Genomic DNA, 21,389 nt, shown 5'->3' on the forward strand with positions numbered 1-21,389 from the left:
CAAATATCACGTGGCTATTACCTTAAGCAGAACATTATTACTTGATGAACATAATTTACTTTCTTGTGTGTAATCACTATTAACACTGCCTTCCGGTAAGCTTTAGGAAGGCAGCACATGAACAATATGGACTGCTTTTGCTATAACAGCAACTCAAGAGCCACATGTGTATTCACCAAGTCCCAATACAAACTACAGATGTATCAAGCTCAGGCTTAGTTCCCTCATCCATAACCCAACTTCAATCCTTCCCCAATCAAGGCAACTCCCTAATGTAATAAGAAGAATCATTAAACCCTTTGCATGACAAGGTATGTGACTTTATTGTGAGGCTATGGGGGAAAGGGGACCCCTGTACAGAAAGGCTGAGAAGCAGTCCCAAGGAGGTAAAGAGGAACCAAAAGCTTCATTTCTCCAGCAGCAAGCAAATGCAGGTCCCCTCCTCCATTGCTGAAGAGCTTCATGTGGTGCATTTCCGGGGAGAACACTGACACTTCAAGGCATTGAAAATATCGTGGTATATCACAGAGCCATTGGTGCACTTTAGGGGGACCCTCACAGGCTCTATTTGAGTTGGGGAGCAGCATGAACACTGGTCTTGTACATCCTGGACATCAATGGAGTAGATGGCCTTGCTGGGACATTTACCCTAAAATAGGGAATATATAAAATAAGGAACAAGAAAGGGTCAGAATAATGACTACAGCATCCCACAGACAGGATGGGTCTTGTGGCCCATCCTCTTGCTTTTAAGTAAGATAATGACTTTCCCCAAGAAAATTGAAGACATCTATCTTATTTCTAAAAATCTCTGAAGAAAGGCCACAATCCATTTCCATATTTAATAGGTCTGACCACGTGCCTCACTCAAATCATTCTTGGGACAATAGTAACCTTGTTTTATCCTCCAGGGATATGGAAAAGTATGTGACCCACTGTCACAGTTATGAAGCTTTTGCTCTACCCTTCTTTGGGGATTCAAATGATCCTAATTTCCTTTTACTTTTCTTCATTTTTCTTCTGCCCTGCTACCCTTCTTTGGGGACTCAAATAATCCTAATTTCCTTTTTCTTTTCTTCATTTTTCTTCTGCCCTGCTATCCTTCTTTGGGGACTCAAATAATCCTAATTCATTTTTCTTTTCATTTTTCTTCTGTCCTACTACCCTTCTTTGGGGACTCAAATAATCCTAATTTCCTTTTTCTTTTCTTTAATTTTTTTCTGCCCTGCTACCTTTCTTTGGGGACTCAAATAATCCTAATTCATTTTTCGTTTCTTCATTTTTCTTCAGCCTGCTACCCTTCTTTGGGGACTCAAATAATCCCAATTCCTTTTTCTTTTCTTCATTGGTCTTATTTGCCCAACTTCTCAGAGCCATTTTCCACATTCTTCAGGAGTTGTAGGCCTTGTTCTCAACAATGGCAGTCAAAGGAGGATATTCTCTCCACCCTACCCTCACTCTTATGATGGGATGGGGAATTACAGCTGGATCTCTGAATACAATCCCCACACATTTACTTTACCTCACAATAATGGATATTGACTTCCACGTCTGACTTGCAAGTTCCAATCTTCACATACTGTAATTTAGCAGTGATATCTTTGCATTCACGCTCAACACCTAGAAAACAGAGACAGAGATAGACAGTTAAATCCTTGGCGATAAGCAAGGCTGCTTCTGAGGAATTTTGTGCATTTTTCAGACACAATTTCCTGCACATAAAACTCTCTAATCACATAAATGAATAAATGAATGAATGGCAAATATGAAGCACTTGCTATGTGCAAAGCACTGTTCTAAAGTGCAAGAGTTACAAATAGGAAAACTAAACTGTCTTTTAATAGGAGAAGACAAGAAATATAGATTTCAACCAAGTCAGAGGTCTTCTGGGTACCATGACAGAGCAAATGGTAGCAGATCTTCTTCAGGATTATTTCCAGTAATAAAATTGTATTTGTTTCCAGTGTGGAACTCTGACAATACTGAGACTTTAGTATTGAAAACTTTCTTCTCCAGGATGGAGGAAACAAAACCAGCATTACCAGGCCACGTCTTCACAAGAGTTGTTCCCCTGGATAATGCTTGTGGGGACTAAGGTGGAAAAGTCAGAGACAAAGTCTCGTTGCTTAGTTGTTTTCAGTCATGTTTGATTCTTCGTGACCCCCTTTTTTTGGGGGGGGGAGTTCCTGAGAAAGATACTGGAGCAATTTGTCATTTTCTTCTCCAACCCATTTTACTGATCAAGAAACAGGCAAACAAGGTTAAGGGATTTGTCCAAGATGACATGGTCAGTTCGGGTCTGCAGCTGGATTTGAACCTGGGTTTTCCTGACTCTAGACCTTGCACTTCATCCACTACACACCCAGCTACCCTAGGCAAAGAAAGGAGAAGACAATTTTCTTCCTTCCTTTCCTGCAAAAAGGATTAGTTTTCATTTTCTGTAAACCTCATGACTAAATTATTCCTTTCCCATCATACTTTCAGTTGCACTGGGAAGTAATAAGCAAGAGATATAAACAAGAAATCTACCCTTCCCATAATTAAATTTGGACTCTGCCCCTGAGATAGTAGGCTTTTTAAGGGCCATCTTTTGCTTTATCTTATCCAGAAACAAGCTGCCATCCCACTCCCCAACCATTTTCAAACCATGTTGTTCAGCTTTCTTCTCTAAATCTAGTTCACCTTTAGGTATTATCTATTCTCTTAAGCTGCTTAAACAAATGAATTGTATTAACTGGCTTATTTTTATACCTATGCCTGACACTTAATAAACATTCATTCATTCATTCATTCATTTTCAATCATTTGTTCAATAAATATTCATTATTTTATTTATTAAGCAAATACTATATGATCAGGCACTGGACTGGGTCCTGGTAAAGTAAAAGACTTTATATTCTTCTATATTCAGGGTCTCTAAAGCAATTCAATAATTTGCTTAATAATTGCTTATTATTAATAACTATTTATTAATTAATATCAAATCACAACACACCCAATATACAATTATATTAATAATGATACTAATTAAATCAAGTCATTAATCATTGATAAGCAATTCAGTAATTATTTGTTAAATGCCTTCTTTGATCTCAACCCTGAATTAGGCAATAGGGCATACAAGAAGTTCTTAAGGAGCCTTCCTCTTAGATGGCTGAGCTTTCTAGTCTGCATTTTCTTATATCTCTGACAGTGAAAACCAACTATGGCATTTTACTTGCCTTTGAAAAATTCTGGATTTCATACACAATCGTGACATATGCTTTTGAGAATCTAAGAAGCTGAATTTTAATAGACACTTGTCTCTAGGCTTTGTGTCAATAAAATCAGAAAATCAAAAATTCATTCTAGAAGCATAGAATGAAGGGGGCATTGCTAAATATTTGTTTATGCAAAAAATATGAGGAGGTATGGTGTTGAGGACACTATAAGTTAAATGAATCAAATGTATGATATGGTTACACCCAAAAAGCTAATTGAATTTAAACTATATTAATAAAAATTATAGATAGTATTTATATAATGTTATAAGGTTTACAAAGTGTTTTTAAAACATTATTTTATCCTTACAAGAAGGGGAGAATAGGTGCTATTATTAATTGTCATTATTATAGCATTAATTAATAATTAATTGACATTGTTAATAATTAATATTTCATATTACAGATGAGGAAAGTGAGAAATAGGGATAAGTGATTTTCCCTAATAATATAGTTATTAAATGTCTTGGTCTTCCTGCTTCCAAGTCCAAAACTATTCAGTGTGCCATTTAAATTCCTCTAAAGGAACACTAGTGCTCATAGAGACAGGATGGGAGATGTTCTGGATGATAGGTCTTCTCTACTTTACTCTGGTCAAATCCCATCTGCCACACTCTTAGAAGAACATTGACAAACTGGCACATGTTAACATTAAAATAGACAGGTCAGTAAATGATCTGGACAGTGATCACTCCAGACAAGTTTCTCAGAAGAAACTCAAAATGTCTCACAGAGAAAGAAAAGCTTAGCAAAGGAGATGTGATAATGATTTTCATGTATTTGAAGGGCTGTCACATGGAAGAGGAGTTAGACTAATTCTCCTTGGGAAAAGATGGAAAAACTGGAAGCAATGAATAGAAACCTATTTAGGAAAAAAATTTCCAAACAAAAATAGCTATTAAATGGTGGAATGTGCAGCATCAAGCAATAATGGCCCTTGCATCACTAAATATCTTCTAATAGAGGCTGGAAGACTAAAGGAGGGACATCATGCTGAAGCACAAGTTTAATTTAATGAACCTTTGAGACTCCTTTCAATTCTGAGATCCTATTTCTATTTAATAATTCTAAATACAAGTCTACCCCACTTATAAAGAATAACCCCCTCATCTTATGTAGAAATAGCAGAGTGGGAATATTGGGCCTGGAATCAAGAAGACCTGAATTGAATTTAGCTTCAGACACTTACTAGTCGAACTTAGAAATTATCTAATCCAAAATCCTCATTTTTTCATATGAGGAAACTGAAATCTAGTTATGTTAAGTGAATTGTCTAAGATCATATAGGTCGTTACAAAGATATATATGAACCTCAGTTCTTGGACTATTAATCTAGTCTCTTACCATTGTGCTATTTGACAAGACTTTCAAGAGAATGACTCAGAAAATCTCCATTTAATTCACAGCAATATAATTATCTCCTGTTTTCTGTGACTATGGCTTCCCCTTTTTTTTTTCTTTTAGTTTGTTTATTTTTTGCTGAGGCAAGTGGGGTTAAGTGACTTGCCCAGAGTCACACAGCCAGGAAGTGTTAAGTGTCTAAGGTCAGATTTGAACTCAGGTCCTCCTGGCTTCAGGCGGTGCTCTATCCACGGGGCCACTAGCTGCCCCCTTTCTTTTTAGTTTTGATCTTGAAACAGCATAAACACAAAACCCAATAAAAGTGTCTTGTTTCTGTTGTAAATAATTTCCCCTTTTAACTAAATAAATTATAGGGTTTATCCATGAAGATTCAAATGTTTTTTATGGTTTCCTGACATCCTTTTCTTCATAATATGAATTCAGGAGAAAGGGGGGAAAATAATAATTTTAAATTTTTATTTCCTCAACTTGGTGTTTGGTTGCAGCATTCCTTAGAACAGTCCCTGAATTTGCCATCTTTAATTGAAATTTTAATTCAGAATATAATGGCTCTTCATAATCTACAAAGCACTTTCATAATAGGACTGAGAAGTAGAAAGAGTAGATTACGATCCCTATTTTGCACATGAGTAAACTAGGGCTAGTAAAAGTTAAGTGAGTTAACTTTAAGGCACAAGGTGAATCATCAGCAGGATTAAAACCTAGTTCTAAAGCTGCTATGAGATAATGAGAATCAGTTTAAACACAATATAGCTTCTCATTCAGTGAGTAGACAATACTAATGAAGAGGAGTCATATACCACTAGGTGGCACTATAGTGTATAGAGTGCCAGGCTTGGAGTTCAAATCTAAGCTGAGACACTAACTGGGCGTCATTTTACTCTATTTTCCTCAGTTTTCTCATTTGTAAAATGAGATGGAGAAGGAAATGGCAAATCATTCTAGTTCTTTGCCAAAGAAACTCCACTTAGGATCATGAAGAGTCAGACATGACTGAAAATAATTGAATAATATCAAAAATACAATAAAGACTAAGTGAATTATATAAATGAAAGCTATGGGAATAGAAGGAAGGAAGTCACAGTAGAAAATGCTTCTTTGAAAAGGTAGAATTTGTTATGGAAAAATACAATTTCACTAGAAATACAAAAGATGAATTGAAAAAGCACTGGCTTTGGAATTAAAAAAAAACTGGATTCAAGTTCAAGGTCTTTCTTTTATGACCTCATGTGACCATCATGGGAACGTGAGGAAGTCACTGACTTTTCCATTTATAAATGACCTAGAAGTGACCTTTAAAGGTCTGCCAGCCCTAATTCATGATTTTATGAACATCCATTTCAAAGGAACACACATACCCCACTCCCTGCTTCATTTTGAAATGTTTTGAAGACTATGGCATTGGGAATAGTCATACTCACATGTATCACAGCAGGTACCTTGAATTTTCACAATTTTACCCTGAAAAGATACCGCAAAATCACATATTAGGCCTGGAGAGCACATGTCATCCAAATAATCAATTGGAGTTTAAAAAGAATCTTATCTGTACAAGAATAAAATGGCAGAGATCCTTGGGCCCCGTCACTTCCTCTAAGATCACTCTTCTGAATCCTTTTTCATCAAACTGTTTTCCCCATCAGCAAAAGTGAGGGACATAGATATCCTCACAGGATCTGGTTTCACCAATTTGGATTGTTCTGATTTCACTTGGACCATCAAGGCAACTATTCCCAACACAGACTAAAACATTTTTAGCTATCACCTCTCAATTTAAGGAGATGGGCACAGTCACCCTCAGAGAAGTTTTTAAGATCTGTAAACATTCACACACACACACACACACACACATATGAAGTTTATACATACATATATATATACACACACACACACATATATATATTTATAAAGTCCTAGTCATTTACAATAATAATAGTCTCACATTTATGTATTATTCCAAATCTTAAAAGATTCTTTTGTTTATAGTTAATACATGGTTCTCATTCAAAGTAATTATGATAGTATAAAAATAACTCACATTTGTTACTGCGTATATATGAATTATTATATATCCCTCACATTTGTATATTATGTTATTTTCAGATTTACAAAAATACTTTCTTAACAACCTTCTAAAACAGGCAGTGAACATATTATCAATTTTAGATACCAGAAGATCAAAGGTTCAGAAATAAAAAGGAACTAAAAGACCATTATTTAGTATACTTTATCTCATTTATTTTTTAATAGACAGGTAACTTGAGGTCAAGAGAAATTAGTGACTTGCTCAAGATCACACAGTTTCTAAGAATTACAACAGGGATTCCTTATTCAATAATCTTTTCACTACGCTCCCCCGAAACACTCAGAATCTGAGTTGCCTAGGTTCATATAGCCATTAAGTGTCCAAGATTCAAATCTAGTTTCTTCCATTGTTCCCTCCACTATTGTATGCTGCTTATAAAAAAGCAGAGTTGTTACCCAAATACCCTTAATACACTTATTTGTTCTTTATAAAATTAAGCCACTGTTATTTCTAGGAAATCACATTTAAGTTGTGTTGACTATGATTTGGGGCAGGAATGAAGATTTTCTTAAATAGAATATATTTCACCAGTTTCAGTTTTAAGTGCAAATCCAATGTTGTTAAACTTCATATCCATAACATGAACATGATTATGAAAAGCTCATCATCAGATTAGCTGCATGATCTTGAAGACCATCTTCTGAGTTACAGACAGACTACAATCTATGACCAAAATAATGTCAGATCCCTGAAATTACAATAATATATATGTATGTGTATATATATATATATATATATATATATATATATATATCACAAAATCCTTCAAAAAGTATTTATTAGGTGCCTATTATGGATTAGATACTGTACTAAATATTGAGGAAACAAAGGAAAACAAGATAATTTATTCCCTCAAGGAGCTTGTATTCTATCTGTCCTATTTCGAGTTATTACTTACTCCACCAGCTAAACACTTCTGTTGGTTGAAGGGTGGGCACCCGGTGACTCTCCGTTCCCAAATAAACTCTCCTTTCTCAGTGATCCTGCAGTAGTGGCTATCACAGCCATCCTGGAAAGTCTCATTGGCCTAAAAAAAGAGTGATAGGAAGTGAGCAGAGGAAAAATCTGAGGAATACCATTGAGGAAAAGACAGCAGCTCAACCCTGACCCTGGTTACAACTGTATATTGGCTGCAAGAGATAATCCAGTGGAGAAATTTATAAAAAATAAACATGGTATAAGTGAATTAAGAATTCAAATTTGGAAACCAGAAGACCTATGTTGAATTCCCAGTTATACAACTGATTTGTGATGCAAAGGACTGTGTAAAGTTACAGATTGTCCTTACACATTTAACTGGGGTTAAATCAGGCCTAGAGAGTAGGTTAAGTAATGAAGTGAAGACTAGATTGCATGCTCTGGTCACATTCACTGGTTCTTTCTTTTGAAGGATCTGAGATTGTTCCTTGCAGGTCAGTTTTAAACAGACTATCTCAGAATAGGAAAGGACTTCAAACTTCCAAATTCAAATTCAAGCAACTTCTTCAAGAATGATCTTTATCATATCCTTTGACCATTTATCAATTGGGGAATGACTTGTATTCTTATACATTTGACTTAGTTTTTTATGTACTTTAGAAATGAGACCTTGATCAGAAACACTGGCTATAAAGATTCCCAGATTTGTACTTTTCTTTTAATCTTGTTTCTGTTGGTTTTCTTTGTGCAAACCTTTTTAATTTAATGTAATAAAAGGGATAATTTTCAAATGATGAAATTAAAGCCATTTATAATTACATAAAAATGCTCTAAATTACTATTGATTGGAGAAATGCACCACCTCACACCTCTCAAATTGGCAAAGATGACATGAAATCATAATGACAAATGTGGGAAAACTGGGACACTAATACATTGTTGGTAGAGTGGTGAAATGATCTCACCATTCTGGAGACAATCTGGAACTGTGTCCAAAGGGCTATAAAATTGTGCATACTCTTTGACCCAGAAATGCCATTACTGGGTCTGCATCCCAAGGAAATTATAAAGGAAGGGAAAGGACCCATATATACAAATTTTTGGAGCAGCTCTTTTTATAGTTACAAATAATTGGAAAATGAGTAGATGCCCATCATTTGGAGAATGGCAGAATAAGCTGTGTTATATGAAAGTAATGAAGTATTATTGTTCTATGAAAAACGATGAACAAGCTAAATTTAGAAAAGCCTGGAAAGATGCTGAGCAAAACAAGCAGAATCAGGATTACATTGTACACAATAACAGTAAAAATGTGCAATGATCAACTATGAAAGATTTGGTTCTTCTCAGTGGTTCAGTGAGCCAAAGCAATCCCAATAAAAATTGAACAGAAAATGCCATCTATAAGAACTGTGGAGACTAAATGTAAATCAACACATGCTATGTTTACTTCTTTTTTCTGTTTTTTTCCTCTCCTATGGTTTTCCCTTTTGTTCTGATTTTTCTCTCCCAATATGATTCATAAAGCAATGTGCATTTAAATAAATAAATAAAAGTTTTTAAAATTAAAAAAAAAAAAAAGAGAATGATCTCTATCATATACTTGAAGACCTCCAGATATAGGACACTCACTACATTATAAAGCAATCCACTTCACTCTTAAGTAGCCTGAATTATTGGGAAGTTTTTCCTCATATCAAGCCTAAACTATCCTTTTTTCACTTCATCAATTCTTTGGGGAAGCAACATAAGTTTGATATTTCTCTCCTACATCACACACCCTCAGATACATGAAGATTCTTATCATTGGGTTACTCATTCAACTTTTCTTTTTTTTTTTTTTTTTTTTTTGGTTTTTTTGGTTTTTTTGTTTTGTTTTTGTTTTTGTTTTGGGAGACAATGGGGGTAAGTGATTTGATCAGGGTCACACAACCAGTAAGTATCAAGTATCTGAGAATGGATTTGAATTCAGGTTCTCCTGACTCCAGGGCCAATGCTATCCACTGTGTCACCCAGCTATCCCTTCAACTTTCCATAGAGAGGATTTTTAGTGCAAGAAGAGAAAGAGCTGGAACAAAGCAATAAATATTAACTCAGAGATATACTAATAAATGTCTAACAATCAACTCTTCAGAGAGAAAAATGTACACACAACAAATTTTAATTTAATCTTCATTAGTAATATTTCCTCTATCAGTTCCTTAAGTTTAGACAATCCACAAGAAAAGAAATAAAGCTCTAATTTGTAGCACTTGCCCATTTCTAAGGTGTAAATGTTCATATTGAAAACTTAATAATTGATTCTCATGAATTTTCAATAGGAGCCAGCTTGAATACATTTCTGATTGCACTTTACTCTGCCTTCATCAGCCTTTATCTAAAGTATAATGTTTAGTTTTGGGAGTCACAGTTTAAGAAAAACATTGGAAAGTTGGAGTATGTCTAGGATAATGAATTAAGATGAAGAGTTTTGAGACCATGTCATAAGAGGATAAGCTGAAGGACTGGACATGTTGACCTTGGAGAAGAGGTCTAGATTTTGACTGGGAGAGGGGGGAGAAAGGAAAAAAGATGGAAACTAGGTTGAAGTTTAGTCCTATAGGGCAGAACTAGGAGAAATGGACAGAAGCTGCAAAGAGAAAAATTTAAACTCAGTGCAGAGAATTTCTTAATAATTAGAGGTGACTTATACTTATACCAGAGGTGATATATCCTCTCTACCCTGGAGGTCTTCAAGCAGAGGCTGAATAACCACTCATTGGATATGCTACAGTGGAAAGCCTTCATTTATGGATTGGACTAGGTGACTCCTAAGGTGACTTCCAACTTTCAAATCTGTGATTCTTTTATTGAACTAAGTCCTGCTTGACTATCAAAAAGAAAAGAAAAAAAAAAAAAAAAAGAAAGAAAGAAAGGCTCCAAAGGGGAACTTGATGAAGAATGACACAGAAATCTCAGGTTAAGTCTGCACTTACCTTTAGTGCCATGATTGTTCCTCTTCTCAGTTGGATGGTACAGGCAATGGGTAGACACTTCCCACAGCAAGAGCCCTCTACTTTCTCCTCCTTGTAACCCTGTACAAAAGAGTAAGGCAGCTATAGTCATATTCCCTTAAATTTCCTAAAAGTTGCTTCTACTCAACTGGAAGGTCAAAGGAGCAGGAATCATGTCTCACTGGTTCTGTCATCATGGGCAATTCCTTTGCCTCAAAATGCTTTAGGCCAGGGATGGGAAAGGTCCAGCCTGTAGGCCATATAAGACCCACAAAGTCATTTAGTCTGGCCCTTCCAAGGCAACCACAGGCGATGATGAGCTGAAAGCGATGAAAGAGTATAACAACCTCCCAATGCTTACATTTTTAAGTTGATAATTTTCTATGGTCCACAAATGATGTATAAATATCCAGAAAAAAAGGTTCTCCGACCCTGGTCTAGGCTATTCTCTTAAGACTCTGAGTTATAGTAAAAGTGCAATTCTTGTTTTGGTAGAGGGAGTTTCTCCATCCAGGACTTTCTTCTACCAATGAAGATCAATCCCCATCTCTATCCCCGCTCTTCCTACATCCAAGCCATCCACCAGGATTCTACCTCTAGCTATGAGAAACACTTCTTTTGGGAAATGAGGAGGCTATGCTAATTCACTTCTAAATCCCCTTCTAGCTCAAAATGTATGATCATCTATTTCTCTTTCTATCCATTCTCTAGCTAGCTTCCTAGCCATCTCCCGAGTAAGCCAATAATTTGTATTTTAATTGCTGAAGTTTTCTCCTTCTGCTCCATTCCTAGTTCCTGATAAAAATATATGGGTGAATGACTATATGACACAGACAGGGAGACAAGAGAAATGATAAATAGCACTTAAAAATGTTTGTTTATGCTTGATTAATTAATCATGTATTTGGTGCTAAAGAGGAACTTGAAGATACCTGGTCCCACCCTTTCATTTTATAGATGAGGAAACTGATTGAGACACTTTGAATGAATTGCCTTAGCTCAATCTCAATCCTATGACTTATTCAGGTTACCCACAATTATACCATTAGAGATTAATTGCTAGTGGCCCTGAAAAGTTTTTGGTGTTAAAAATCCTATTAATACTTGTTAATTGTTGATGGAATTGTGAACTGATCCAACCATTCTAGAGAGCAATTCGGAATTATATCCAAAAAACTACCAAACTGTGCATACACTTTGATCCAACAATGTTACTACTGGACTTATATCCCAAAGAGATCTTAAAGAAGGGAAAGAGACCTGTATGTGCAAAAATGTTTGTGGCAGCCCTTTTTGTAGAGTCAAAGAATTGGAAACACTTCAGTTGGAGAATGACTCAATAAGTTATGGTATATGAATGTTATGGAATATTATTGATCTATAAGAAATGATCAGGAGGATAATTTCAGAGAGTCCTGGAAAGACTTATATGAACTGATGCTAAATGAAGTGAGTAGAACCAAGAAACTATTGTGCACAGCAACAATAAGATTATATGATGATCAACTGTAATGGACATAGCTCTTTTCAACAATGAGGTGATTTAGGCCAGTTCCAATAGATCTGTGATGGAGAGAGCCATCTGCATCCAAAAAGAGTACTGCAGGGACTGAGAGTGGATCACAATATATTATTTTCACCTTTTTTGTTGTTGTTTGTTGCTTTTTTTTCCTTTCTCATTTTTTCCTTTTTGATCTGATTTTTCTTGTGTGCATGATAAATGTGGAAATATATATATAAGAATTACAAATGTTTATCCTATATTGCATTGTTTGTTGTCTAGGGGGGAAGGAAGAAGAAAAACTGAAACACAAGATTTTGCAAAAAGATGAATGCTGAAAACTATCTTTGCATGAATTTTGAAAATAAAAAGCTATTATTTAAAATAATTAAAAGACCCTTTTAATATATATAGAGATTGTGTGTCTGTTGTGTGTATAGAATTTTGTATAAAGTTTGATGGCCTTTTGGAATATGATTATGTTAGAGAGTAGAGATAAAAAGGGGAGGAGAGGATAGTTTCAGAAAAGCATGTGAATGACATATATAATAAAAGAAGAAGAGAAAAGGAGGTAAAATGTAGATCAATTGAGAAGATTAATTTAAGTGATTTAAGAGAGGAATAAGAAAGGCAACAACAGGGAATAGAGCTGGGTTCAAACAGCACTCATTTTCACTGGTTCTCAGACTAAGGACATTACTTAGTGACTATGGGGAGGAGCTGAAGGAACAAACACTTCCTTACCTGACCTGAGAGGGAGGAAAAGGGCTGAAATCTGGAAATGAGGCAGGAGGGAATCAAGAGAGGCCACAAGAACAGAAGGGACAGCTGCTGAATTTGGAAGAGGAAGGCAGAGAGAATTCAAGTCCCTGCCAGAGGGTGGGAAAGTCAAGGACAAGGGCAGAGAGGTAAGGAGAAAAAGAAATTAATTTAGGGAAAATGAAAGATAGAAAGAAAGGAGGGAAGAAACTGAGAAAAAAAGGAGAAAGGAAGAAAAGGAAGAGATACAGGCAACAGAGCAAAAGGAAACAGGGAAGTGAGAGAAAGACACAAAAGAATATATTTTCAGTCTTGCAAGAAAACAGACACTCCTGCCTTTCTCCTGCTCTGTTAAAGTGAACTCACAGGTGCACAATATGATTGAAGATTTTTTTTTAATCCAAGCTGGATTTCCAGGGTTATTCCTGATAGGGGGTATGTGTTCCATATGCTGCTCTACATGAAATAGGGCAGTACATAATGTGCTCAAACAGGAACCACTAAATCATCAGCAGTTTTATTCTCTTTCCTCTTAGGGGCAGCCATTTCCCCCTCCTGCAGAGCAGCACCCCCAAACCTAAAGAACAAAATATTTTTGTAAAAGTTTACACAATCAAAATAACTGTCTCTCCCCAACTACACCCATCCAATCCACACAGTATAATCCTCTCACAAAAACAAAAAACAAAACAAAAACACTAGGCAGTTTTTTAAGTATAGTACCACATTATCAACTGCTTACTCGACATTCAAAATGCATTATCTGGAGTTGTCTCAAACTCAGTAAGTCCATCATTGTCTTTCCCCCAAAAAAATACTCTTCCCTCTCCCAATTTTCTGATTACTTCAAAGACACTATCATCCTCCCAATCATCCAGGCTCTCAATTTCAGAATTTACTTAGATTCCTCACCTTCACATACCCTATATATCCATTAGCAAGTTTCATTGTTTCTGCCTTCACATCTCTCATATATTTTCCCTACCCGACCCTTCCTCTTCATTCACACAACTACCTTCAGGTTCTCATTACCTCTCAAGCTTTCCATTTGGTCTCCAGGCCTCAGCCCTTTCCCCACCCTAATCCATTCTCCACACAACTGTCAATATGATTTTCTTTAGGAAAATGGTCTGAATATGTCACTCCATCACCCACTGACCAACTCCAGTGACTCCTTCTTGTTTCTAGGATCCATAACTTGGTCCTTCTTGCCTTTCTAGTCTTCTTACCTTTTAATCTCTGCTTCCCAATTTATATCACAGCCGTAATGACCTACCTCCTACTTCCTTGTCCGTGTCCTCCATCTCCATGTCCTTGCATTATTTAGCTGTCCCTCATGACTAGAATGCAAACCCTTCTCACCAATACTTATTAAAACCTCTGATTTCCTTCAAGACTCAGCTTAAGTGAGTTTTTCCTAGTCTTCTCAGTTTTCTAGAGCTCCCCTTCATTTTGCATATATTCTGCATATAAGCATAGTAGTATACATATTATTTTCTTCAGTAGAATGTAATCTGCATGAGGGTAAGGTCTATTTCACCATTCTCTGTAGCTCCAATACTTAGCACAGTATTTGGAATATAGTAAGTGCTTATTAAATGCTTATTGGTTATTTGTTGATGACAATGAATTATTATTTAAGCTATAAACCATCTCATCATGGCAGGAAAAGGATACCACTAAATCAGAACTCATGGCCACAGTGGTTAAAAACTTAAGGCCTCATAGAATTCAATTATCTCACGCCCTGATTCATTGGAAGAAGTGCCCCCATTTTCACTTTCATGGCATCCCTAACCTACTCATCTCACCTGGGAACAGACTGCTTTCTCACTCACTATTTTTAAAGATATCTAAGAAAGAAGCATATTTGCAAATATATGTATTGTAAGACATTTCAATCTCTAGTCTATTCCAATAAGTATTGGTCAAGTTGATAAAATCATATCAAAGTTCTATGTGTAGGGTCCCAGAACTGTGTAGGAGCTGCAGATTCTAAACTCACTTGCTTAATTAAAGGAAATTAAGTAAAAACCCTCCACTATTGTTTTTCCTTGTCATGGCGACCAAGCCCAAAAGAGCAGGGATGACAGCTACATGAAAAGTCCCCAAAAATATTTTGGTACCTTTGGACCAAACGCTTATCCAATGGGAGAAGGTGACCATCTTATGACTACTTAGGTCACTGAACGTTAAGGGTCAGCTTGTACAATTTTCTCCTTCCCAACCAAAGGAGAAGCCTGTCTATTTTATGTGGAGATATTCCTTGCTTCACCCAACTTGTGATCCTGCTAACATATTATTTTGCTTATTTTAGCATATACATCACATAACAATCAATTCTATATTTGGAATAGCTGTTCTTGAATGTCTGAATAATTAGCCCTACAAAAATAGGGCCTGGAAGGAGGAGGCATCTCAGATCCTGAGGAAAATCTGTGGTCTACTTTAGCCATTGAGTGGCTCAAAGTTCTGCCTCAGTCTCTTTATTATAAGTGGATAATTTTAATTCCTTCATTGAATTGGTTACTTTGTGTCCCTGTCTTGTCTTTCACCTGAAGCAGGTAGTTTTCTCACATACCAACTATATTGAGAACTAAGGTCGGTATTGGAGAATGACCATGGATCTTCAGTCCTTACCCAGCTCCAGACCTCCTACACACACATAGAGCACACACAGACATACACACACAGGTTTTCAGGCCTTCCCTCAATGTCTCACCTGGGGACAGGGCTGACAAGTAGTCTTTCCACACACCAATTTATACTTGAGAATGATATCACTCTGTACACTGCAGTGGCAGGTGGTACATTGATCCACCATCAGACTGCTCCCTGGCTGGAATGAAAAAACAAATAAATATGAGTCTTGGATGTTCTCCTACTCTCTCTTTCTCATAAACAAATATTACTCCATCTCTTCCCCACTTTATCTCAACCCCTTGCTCATGTTCCCAACTCCCTTCCTTTATCTCCCTCCAAAAAAAGTAAGGATGGTAAAAATGAGAATTCCTGTTAGCCCCAACCCTCACAGAGGCAGCTACAGGTGGCAGGACGTCAGGGCTGTCTTGTGGATAGAGACAGAAAAGCATCCCACCACGCATTGGGAGAACCCTTGGTGGAGAAAGGATATTAAATGTACATAATGACTTATTCCAGATGATTAATTGCAAGGGGTCCCTGAAATAGTTCCTGAAATAAAAGGCTTAGAACAAGATGACGAGGACAAAAGGAATGTAGGAACAATGAAGTTAAGGGTCAAGAGAATTTTTAAAATATAGTCCTGGCCCTAATTTAGAAATACAAAGGAAAGGAAAGAAGCAAGACTGAGACTCACAAGAGAAAGCTTGAAGAATAAGTTCCCAGGATCCCACTTCCTTCTGTTTCTGATCATATACAACTTTGTTATATGAGATTTCCTATGACTCCCTTAACCTTCATTCTAGCAGTTATGAAAACCTTTTGCAAGAACAGGCAGCATCTTACCCTAATGACGGTGTCATTGACCAAGCAACCCTGAACAGGTTCTGCAGAATGGAGAGAAAAAGAAGGAAGGCATTAGTGCTCCTTAGCCATAATTCTGCAAGGCAAGTCCTGACTCCCGAGATAAATTAGTGGGATGCAGCTGGAGATGATGTGGGGGGCAGGGGTGAAGGATCTGACATTTGTCTTCAGTCCTCTTCCATTTCCCCTTTCCATAATTTTCCCATTTCATTTTTTCTTCTGCTTCCCAAATATGGTCATCCTGCCCAATTCCTTTTCTGGTAATGTCCTAAACTTTTCTTTTGTCCCCCCATCCAAAACATTCAAAATACTCATCTTTAGGAACAATTAGATGATGCTATGGATAGAATACCAGCCCTGAAGTCAGGAGTCAAATCTGGTCTCAGACACTTAATACTTCTTGTCTGTGTGACCCTGGGCAAGCCATTTAACCCCAAATGCCTCAGTAAAAATAAAAATAAATTTAAAAAAATTTAAATACTCATTTTTAGAAGATATATAAGGATATTGTTGTTCAGTCATTCAAGTCATATCATGATACTGTTTGGAGTTTTCTTGGCAAAGATACTGGAATAGCTTGCAATTTCCTTCCCTACATTTGAATCCAGATCTTCCTGACTTTGGATCTGGCCCTCTCTCCACTTGCCCATCTAGTTACCTTGTAAAGGGTGGAATCAGAAAAATGTCCTGAAGAAAGTGCCTAATTAAACTTAGTCACACTAAAATGTGAATAACTTATATCTCTTCTCAAGGACACTTGCATTTTAAAACGTGAGATTTATAAATGTCTATATGTAAATGAAATTCTAATGGTGGAATTTCAGGCACTGTCACAAGGTCAGATAGATTCAGAAAATATGGACATTCTTTCTACCATTATACCAATTCTTATGATACCTAGAAAAAAGTGAGAGATTTAAAACCAAAGGACCTCCTAGTTCTTGGATAAACTTGAATGAGCTATTTACCTTTTTAAGACCTCAATTTCCTCACTTGCAAAATGAAAAGATTGGACTATATGACCTCTCAGTTTCATTCCAGCTCCTCTATAATTTTAGGAACTAACATGAACATTCCCAGAAAAAAAATATATAATGGATGATATTCAATTCTGGAGTGCTAGAAGGGTAAAAGATGTGCCATCCAGCAGGGGAAGGAGGAGGAGAAGCCAGAACACTATTTCCAACACACACACCCCACCCAACCAAAGACTCCTGTGCTCATCCAAACTGACCACAACGGCAGGAAGGACAGCACTCTGCAGCCTGACTACAGCTCAGCTGGAAGCCCAGAGGGCAGGTGGGGACATCCAGCTGAGGGCAGGAGACGTTCCTCTGCTGAATAAAGACTTGCTCCTTCACTCGTACACATTCATTGATGAGGCAAGGGTTCTCAGGGGAGCGCCATTGTGAGCCAACCTGTGGAAGAGCAGAGTAGGATGTATCAGTAAGTCTTTATGGTACAGTTTTTCTATCTACGAAATGGCAACAATAATACCTGTATCTCATATTTCATAGGATTCTTATAAGGAAAGCACTTTTTAAAACTCAAAGTGATAAATAAATATGAATTAATGTTATTTCATAATTTTCATGAGTATATGTGTTATAATGGATAGCCACAGAGCCAGGAAGAGTTGGGTTCAATCTGACACATTTGGCTGTGGAATCCTGGACAAATCATTTAAGCTATCAATGCTTAAGAAGTCCCAGCTTCTTAAAATTTTTTCCACTTGTGACCCATTTTTGCCCAAGAAATTTTCATGGAACTCCAGGTTTATAGATATATAAAATGGGCATACAAACAAAACATTTGCTGGTAATAAATCATGAATTCATGACCCTCCACATTCAGTTACATGATCCCAGAGGGGGGTCATAACCCACTGTTTGAGAAGCTTTGCTCTAGGTAACCTATTCAGACTATAAATTTCAGAGAAATTAATGAATTACATTATTAGATAAAGTTTCTCCATGTTGGCTTTTCTTATATCCATGAAAAATATGGCAGAAGATGTAGTTTTTATCCCATATTGCTAAAGAGTAGTGGATTGGTAGCTATTAATCCCATCTATTTTGATAATAATACTGCTTATTTAGAACTATGCCCAAAAGTTATAAAATTGTGCATACCCTTTAATCCAGTAGTGTCACTACTGGGTTTGTATTCCAAAGAGATCATAAAAGAGGGAGAAGGACCCAAATGTGCAAAAATGTTTGTAGCAGCTCTTTTTATGTTGGCAAAGAACTAGAAAATGAGTAGATGCTCATCAACTAGGGAATGGCTGAATAAATTGTAGTATATTAAAGTAATGAAATATTATTGTTCTATTAAAAATAATGAACCAGGTGATTTTAGAAAGGCCTGGAAAGATTTACCTGAACTGATGCTGAGTGAAACAAGTAGAACCAGAAATACAATGATATAATAATACTAAGATTGTGTGATTAGATATGACAGATTTGATTTTTCTCAGTAGCTCAATGATCCAAGGAAATATTAATGAATTTCAACTAGAAAATGCTATTCAAATACAGAGAGACAACTATGGGGACTGAATGTAAATCAATACATGCTATGTTCACTTTATTTTTCCTCTTTTTTTTTTTCTCTTGTGGTTTTTCTTTTGTTGTGATTTTTCTCTCCCAACATGATTCATAATCAAATATATATAAAAAAAAGAATGTACATGTATAACCCTCCAAAAGAATAATAATACTGCTTGTGAGTTTTTTCTTTCTTTCTTAAAAATTGACTCTAATGACTAACAGAAAATTGATATCCAAGATAAGTAAGAAGATACTAAAAGAACCTAACTCCCTTAATGAATTCACATCACCTGGCCCAGATAAATTACATTCTCAAGGCCTGAAAGAATCGACAGATGTGATTGCTGAGTACTATAAGTAACAGTGGAAAATGGGAATGGTCCCACAATATTGAAGAGCACAATGTTGTTCCATTTTTGAAGAAATGGAAAACAAGAGTCTATCAACTCTAACTCAGTGAGCTTGAATTTAACTTCAATTCCTGGGAAAAATGTTATAATAGATAATTTAAAAGATATTTAATGAACATCTTTATGGGAAAATGTGATTCCAACGACCCAGCATGAATTCATCAAGAATGGTTTATATCCATGATTTACATCAATTATGAGCTTTGTAAAAGCAGTTCTAATAGACTTATGAAGGAAAGCGCCATCTGTAGAGACTGAATGTGGATCAAAGCATAGTATTTTCACTTTTTTGTAGTTCTTGTTTATTTGCTTGGGTTTTTTCTCTCATGTTTTTCCCCTTTTGCTCTGACTTTTTTTGTGTGTGCAGCATGAAAAATATGGAAATATGTTTAGAAGAACTGCACATGTTTAATCTATATTGGATTACTTGCTGTCTAAGGAAAGAAGGAGAAAGGGAAGAGAGAGAAAAATTTGAAGTACAAGGTTTTGCAAAGATGAATGTTGAAATCTATCTTTGCATGTATTTGGAAAAATAAAAAGCTATTACAAAAATAGGTCACATCATGCTAATTTCATTTCCATTTTTAATCAGACTATTAAGCAAGTAGAGGAGGATGCTGTAAATATAATTTGCCAATATTTCATCAAAATCTTTTACAAAGTATCTCATAATATTCTTGTGGAGATGATGGAAAGACATAGATTAGACTACAACACAATTAGATGGTTTCAGAGTTGAATGTATGATTGCACACAAAGAACAGTTGTTAATAGTTCAACATGATAGGCAGCATTCAGTATGGGAGCTCATTAACTTGTGCTTGGCCCTGAGCTGTTTCCCATTGTTATTAATGACATGGATATAGGTATACATGGTGTTCTCTTCAGCTTTGCAGATAACAAAAGGCTGAGAGGGAGATCCAGTGGATGATGGAATCAGGGTCCAAAAGTATCTTGACAAAGTAGGTCATAAGACTGAATCTAGTAATATGAAATGTAATAGGAATAAATGTAGTCTTGCATTTGGGCACAAAAAGATCAATTCCACAAGTATATTATGGAGGAAATCTGAATATATAATAGTTGTTCTGAAAAAGACCATAGTTTCAAGTTCAATATGAGTGTGAATCAGTAACTCTCCCCAAAAATAGCTAATATATTTAGCTTCTAGGAATAAGAAAGCACTCTCCTCTTGTTGATTCTTCTGAGATAGTGTATTCACTACTAAACACCATATTTTAAGAAGGAAATTGATAAATGGGAGAGATTCCCAAAGAGATTGGTAAAATGCCTTGGAACTGTGGTATGAGGTTTGGTAGAAAACAATGGGCATGTTTAGCCTAGAAAAGGAAAGACTGAGGGAGAACATAAGAGCTATCTTCAAATGTTTGAATTGTTTTTGTTCTATCTAGCCTCAGAAGACAGAAGCAATCAATCAAAATAGTCAACAAGCAGGTTTAGGCTTGAGGTCAGGAAAAAATTCCTAATGATTAAAGACATCCAAAAATGGAATGGTTATTTCCAGACATGGTAAGTTTTTCAAGAAGTCCCATCCTCCCTCCTTGGAAGTTTTTGAGCAAAGACTGGATCACCACTGGTCAGGCATGTAAGACAGGGAATTCCTTTCACATATGGATTGGATTAAATGGAGTCCATTTAACTCCTAAATTTTGTGATTCTATGATTTGTCAAGTAAGAGATCATTTGTAACTTTGGAGATAGAATAATATTTGTTCTGTGTTATGAGACAAATAAAAATGGATGTGAAAACAATTTGTTCTGTAATCATAACAAGTTATGGCAAGCTTGATGTAAGCCAGTGAGACCAAACTCAAAAAAACTAATAATGAGGGTGGGCAGCTTATTGATTTAGAAAACTACATATTCACATTATCTATGTTAAATTGTATTTGTATTTATTTTGGTAAATAATTTCCAGTTATAATTTAATTTGTTTGGGCTACTGCTGCTGGCTCAGATATGACACCTCTGAAAATGAAAAAAATACTAAAATGCAGATGAATTCAGATTCATTGCAAATACCAAT

At 36.1% G+C, this 21,389-nt stretch overlaps 1 protein-coding gene across 1 annotated transcript in view; it reads right to left on the reverse strand.

Moving 5' to 3' along the window:
- Positions 1-298: 298 nt before the first annotated feature.
- VWF (von Willebrand factor) overlaps positions 299-21,389 on the reverse strand; it is a 208,319-nt gene continuing 187,228 nt past the window's right edge. The window contains exons 45-52 of the mRNA XM_051962919.1: positions 17,618-17,801; positions 16,366-16,406; positions 15,602-15,718; positions 10,602-10,700; positions 7,607-7,735; positions 6,044-6,083; positions 1,523-1,620; positions 299-649 (exon numbers count right to left, since the gene is read on the reverse strand). Coding sequence (XP_051818879.1) covers positions 461-649; positions 1,523-1,620; positions 6,044-6,083; positions 7,607-7,735; positions 10,602-10,700; positions 15,602-15,718; positions 16,366-16,406; positions 17,618-17,801 — 897 coding nt within the window. The 3' untranslated portion in view covers positions 299-460. The remainder of the gene's footprint in view (positions 650-1,522; positions 1,621-6,043; positions 6,084-7,606; positions 7,736-10,601; positions 10,701-15,601; positions 15,719-16,365; positions 16,407-17,617; positions 17,802-21,389) is intronic.

Source organism: Antechinus flavipes, chromosome 5, assembly GCF_016432865.1.
Source record: "Antechinus flavipes isolate AdamAnt ecotype Samford, QLD, Australia chromosome 5, AdamAnt_v2, whole genome shotgun sequence".
NCBI lineage: Eukaryota > Metazoa > Chordata > Mammalia > Dasyuromorphia > Dasyuridae > Antechinus > Antechinus flavipes.